The 5,452-nt window shown below is 35.9% G+C and overlaps 1 protein-coding gene across 2 annotated transcripts in view; it reads left to right on the forward strand.

The window, feature by feature from the left end:
* The first annotated feature begins 2,312 nt into the window (after nucleotides 1–2,312).
* The window catches only part of A2M (alpha-2-macroglobulin), a 74,478-nt gene continuing 71,338 nt past the window's right edge, over nucleotides 2,313–5,452 (forward strand). For both annotated transcript variants that reach the window (XM_074268976.1, XM_074268977.1), the window contains exons 1-2: nucleotides 2,313–2,470; nucleotides 5,447–5,452. The exon at nucleotides 5,447–5,452 is cut by the window's right edge and continues 181 nt beyond it. In XM_074268976.1, the coding sequence (XP_074125077.1) occupies nucleotides 2,397–2,470; nucleotides 5,447–5,452 (80 nt within the window). In that variant the 5' untranslated portion in view covers nucleotides 2,313–2,396. The remainder of the gene's footprint in view (nucleotides 2,471–5,446) is intronic.

A 5,452-nucleotide genomic window follows, 5' to 3' on the forward strand; every position in this document is an offset into this window, starting at 1 on the left:
TGAGTTCAAATTTGGTCTCAGGCTCCTACTAGCTATGGAATCCTGGAAAAGTCACTTAACCTCATTTGCCTGTTTCCTCCTCTGTGAAGTGTGCTGAAGAAGGAAATGGCAAATCAGTATCTTTGCCAGAAAACCCCAAATGGAGCCACGAAAAATCAACATGATTAAAAAAGGACTGAACAACAAGCATGTGTATGTTTTAGTAGTGTTTATCTGGCAATTGCTTGAGAAATTAATTTTTAATACTTTTATATCAGGTCATTTCTAATGAAAAATTGGAAATGAGCATAATCAAGCAAGTACTATTTGTAGTCCCCCTTATGGACAGGTCAGCCACAGTACTAGGTACTCTGATACACAAATATATTAGTTGATCTGGAGGAAGATTACTCTGAATTCTTGAACATTATAAGGCTCCATGTAGATTTGACTTTTGGCTAATGAGAGGCAGCCTGTGCCTAACTGAAGTGGACTAACTGCTTACGGAATACACCTAGTCACATCCAGTAACTGAGCTGGAAGATGATTAATATGTAACCAGCAAAAATGTTCCCCATAAACTGCACTCACAAAATTACACGTAGACTTAAAACCTTGTTCTTTGGGAAGGAAAGTAGTGAAATGTGTATATATTTCAGCCAATACCTTCCAAAGGACTTCTTAAAAAGATAAAGGATTAAGGATGAGGGAAAATTGTTTCAGTGCCTGGCAAATTACATAAAGAAAGTGGATATTTCCTCTGTAAAATTCTCTTATTGTGGGCCCTTTGCATAATTCTTAATTGGTGTGAAGTCTAAAATTTTTGCTTTCTGATTCTCACCATGACTTTTCTAAGTTCTGGTCTCCCTTCCTTCTCCTTATTTCCTTTCCTCATTTGTTTCTTTCTTCCTTACAGCACTGAATACTTCAAGTTGGACAGATCCATTGTGGCTTAGGTGGTACAATGGACAGAGAATTGGACCAGAAGTCATAAATCATGAGTTCAAATTTTACCTTAGAGACTTACTATCCTATGATCTTGAACAAGTCACAACTTCTGGCTCCCTCAGATTTCCATCTGTAATATAGAGATAATAATTACTCCTACTTCCCAGGGTTGCCATGAGGATAGAATGAGATATTTATAAAGTACTTTGCAAGCCTTCAATCAAACCTATGTAAAGACTATTTTATATTCTATATTATAGTACAATGTATATGTGTACAATTATATATTATATGCTATCATATTATCAGTAAACTGTGCTTAAACAGTTGTTCCTCTGTTTTACTGTTACAAATAATAGTAATGTGTCTTCCACATGGTAGATTTTTCATAAATGTTTTTCAGAGTTCTTCCACATGGTCTTCCATAAATGTTTTTCAAAGTCCTTCAAGTCAACATTAAATAGGGTTCCCATTTTATATGTGATTCCTACTTCAAGGCTTTTCCCCCCTACTTTGTCTTTTCTACCTCTAAGGAGAGGAGATACTAGGTAAAATAATATTGCTAGATGTGCATGGGGGTGGACATGGCACAGAATTGAATTTCAGTTCATTGCATATGCAGTGATCCATAGGATCATAGGATTAAGAGTTTAAAGGACTTGGTGCAGATGGGAGAAAGTGCTTTTGTTTCTTGATGTGGAAGATGATAGGGGCAATAAGTTGCAGCCCTAGGTAAAATTATGAAATAATCCAATTTGTATTTGATACCCTTCTTCCTTCCCCCATCCTTAATCTCAACCCATATCCAACCCTTACATTAATCTGGTCTTTACAGATCTGAACTTGATCTGAACCAATTCCCATTTAGATCTTATTGGAAATTAGCTGAGAAATAGCTTTTATTTCAAATAAGAGCCTTTTAGGACAGCTAAGTAGCAATGGATAGAGAGCTGAACTGGAATCCTCTTCCTGGATTCAGATCTGGCGTCAGACCCCTGCCAATGACCCAATTAAATTTGTTTGCCTCAGTTTCTCATCTATAAAAATGAGCTGGGGAAGGAAATGGCAACCATTCCAGTATGTAAAATTTCTTATACTGTGCTCAAAAGAAAAAGAGATGTTTGGAGGTAATGGCAGTGCCCCCTCAAAGCAAAGTGTGCCCTCAAGTAGTTTTGTTAGGAAGCAGCAAAGGGAATTTAAAATTTTATAGCCCAACCAGAAAAAAAGTTGGCTCGATTTTGAATGTAGATGTTATCTCAGAAGCAGACCTCGAATTTACCAAAAATTAGGCTTGGCTGCAATGAAGCAAACACAGAGTAATGACCCTTTGTGAGAGTCTAGCTTGTGTGGGCAGGGCTTCTTGTTTGCAGAAAGCAGAAGCATAAAACCCAGTGTATTTAGGAACAGTTCACAGTGCAAGGACAAGGCAACGAGTCTGTCTGGCCTTCCTGTCTCCCCTTACTAACACCATGGGGAGAGACTGGTTGCCTCATTTAGGTCTTCTGTTACTCTTCACCTTGGTCACTGGAATCAATGGAGAACCGTAAGTTTTCCTAGAAAATTTGAGGTATTTACAAAGTTTTCCCAGAAAGGTCTAGTTCTTTGCAAAGAAAGGAGCCAGCCTAGAAGGGAACCAGCAAGCCCTAACCCAGCCCTAGCCTGGTCTGAAGCTTTTTCTTTTTTTCTCATGTCTGCAATCCAAATCTCTTTTCTGCTTTTTAATTTTCTATTTGTATTTGCTTCTCTGACCCTCTTGTCTATTTCTATTCTTCCCTCTTATTATTATTCTTCTCACTTTTTTGAAATCACTTCCTTTTACCAGCGCCAAACTTAGACACAGGAAAAATATCTGGGGAAGGACTTGGGGTTACTTAAGAGCCTGGAAAGCTCACTGCTTCTCAAATACCTCCCCACTCGCCTGCCATCCTAGCTTTTAAAATTCATTTCTTTGGACATAAGATATTGCCCCTGCAAGTGCCCTCCTCAAAAACACATGTATATATAATATTCATGTTTCTATGTATGCATATAAATGCATATATTTTGACAAAAATTCCCTCCCCAAGGCATTATATAGTAACTAGTGATCAGTTCTTAATATCTAATAAAAAATTGCTTTATATCACAATTGCTGAGATTGAGGAAGCAAAAAAATGGGATTTTTTGATAGGGGCAGATACATAGTGGAGTGATATTTTGGGGAGTATTGGTTACTTCTCTGGAAGTGTAAGATTTCAGCTATAGCAGGGGTGGAAGGGCAACCAAGATCCCATTTATCCCATCAGTTTTCCAGGACCTCCATAGTTAATTCTTGTTGCTTTTCAGGCCCCTCGGGGTAGCCATATTCTTCTCCCAGCTGCAGCTATCATGGGTGGTCTACCCATTAATTTTCAACATAGAGAACAAATGCAAATTAAGATACAGCCTCTCAATTAATCCCCTTATCTTTCATCCCAGGTGTAATCAAAGTTCTTCTGAGAATTCTTTACAACTGGGACATGAGTTAGAAAATAGCAAATGTGGGTGAAAGCTGCAAAGTTATGTAGCACCTTGAAAGTATTACAATATTAAGAATCCCTGCTATTCACTAGAGTATTTATGGAGGTTGCTTCTTTGTTTATTAAACCTTGTCTGGCAGTCACTGATAACGGGTTTTTCAGCTCCTTCTTCACTTGTCCTTTCCTGTATTCTCCTTCACATCTCCAGCTTTTTTAAGTCATCATGTCTCTAGGCAACCAAAGAACGCCAGGCCTGGTCCCTATCACTTAGGAAGACTTATCAGAATCCCCAGTAAGTGTACTGCAGTCTCACATGGGTTTGAGATGCCTGGGAAGACAGCAAGAAGGCACTAAATTATTATTTAAGAAGATAAGAGCTAAAATTTATCTAGGCTTTAAGGTTTATGATGCCATATATATGTAATTTCACCAGATCCTCATAATAATCCTGTTATAAATCAGGAAATATCTGAGACAAGATTCAAACTCAGGAACTGGAGTAGTCTAGCAACTCCCTCACCCCTTAGCTGTTAATTTGAATATGGTACTTTAATTATCTAAGTAATACCATTATATCTGGCCTATTTTTGACTTTTTTCAAAGGGATAGATAATCTTTCAAACTTTTCATACATTAACCATCTTGAAAGCCTCTCTCTTGACCTTTGAAAATAGCTATTCCCTGCCTGCCATTTAGGGGAGGGGGTGGAGGGAAGGAGGGGAAAAACTTGGAACAGAAGGGAGTACAAGGGATAATGTTGTTAAAAAAAATTACCTATGCATATGTACTGTCAAAGAAAATGTTATAATTATAAAAATTAATTTTAAAAATCAAAAAAAAAAAAAAAACTACATACACACACACCAAAAAAAAAAAAAAAAAACGAAAAACAAAAAACCAGAAAATAGCTATTCCCCTTGCCAGTGGGGGGAAAAAAAAGAATGAAAAAAATAAGGATTAAAAATGATAAATATATTAAAAATAATAAATAAATAAATATCATAATTAATCTAAAGGAACTTGACAGGGATAGTGAGTTGGTCCATTTTTTTTCTTTACTACTAATTTGAAGATTATTTCTTCATAAGGTTCTAGTTTCAACTTTGCCATGGGGCAGCTATGTAAACTGAACCTCATTTTTCTTATTTGTAAAATAGGATATTTTAATCTGTAAAAAAATCTGTAAAATGTATGAAGAAAGTATTTTATAAACCTTAAATTCCTATATAAGTTTAAGTTGTTCTTTGATCTCATATATACTATGACCTCGGCAAAACAGAGGGTAATCTGGGGCACCATGTTTGTGGACAGGTGCCCAAAAGAATATAAAGAGTTTTGGTATCCCACAAGTATAAATGCTTACATCATGAAGAATATCAAAACAATGGGGCTTTACATACTTTGTTTTATGCAATAGATGTATTCCCAGCCAAATTGTAAATTTAAAAAAATTTTAAACCAAATAAAAATTGTATGTGCATCATTAACAACTGTCATCTAAACAATACTTTCACTATATTATTGCATTCAGCCCATAATATTAGCAGTCCCATTTTGCTGATGAGAAAATTGGCACTGAGAAAGATTTTGACTTCCCTAGTGTCCCACAATGAGTATAGTGTTAAGATTTGAACTCAATTCTTCCTTTGTCCTAAAAAAGCATCCTCTCAAGTTAGTCAACTGCTTTTCTGGTTGGTAAGCTATGTAAAAATGAAAAAAAAAAAAAAAAAAAAAAAAAACCAAAAACCAAAACCGCAACATTTATTTGATTTTTGTGTGTATATAAATGTAGGTGTTAATTCAAATATTTCCTTAAAGTTAGAATTGTCTGTAAAATATACTTTGCATAAGATGTTATTCCCCTGATTGAGAATGATAGAGAAGGAAAGCAATTCTTTTTTAGGATTTCATAGCTATCAGTCTAGCTCTTCCTAGCTAGTTGGTGGTAGTAGTGATTGTGAGGGAAATAGAGTTGTGTTGGAGGCACTAAGGAATGACTGGTAGTTTTTTTGTTTTTCTAGTCAATA

Source organism: Sminthopsis crassicaudata, chromosome 5, assembly GCF_048593235.1.
Source record: "Sminthopsis crassicaudata isolate SCR6 chromosome 5, ASM4859323v1, whole genome shotgun sequence".
Classification (NCBI taxonomy): domain Eukaryota; kingdom Metazoa; phylum Chordata; class Mammalia; order Dasyuromorphia; family Dasyuridae; genus Sminthopsis; species Sminthopsis crassicaudata.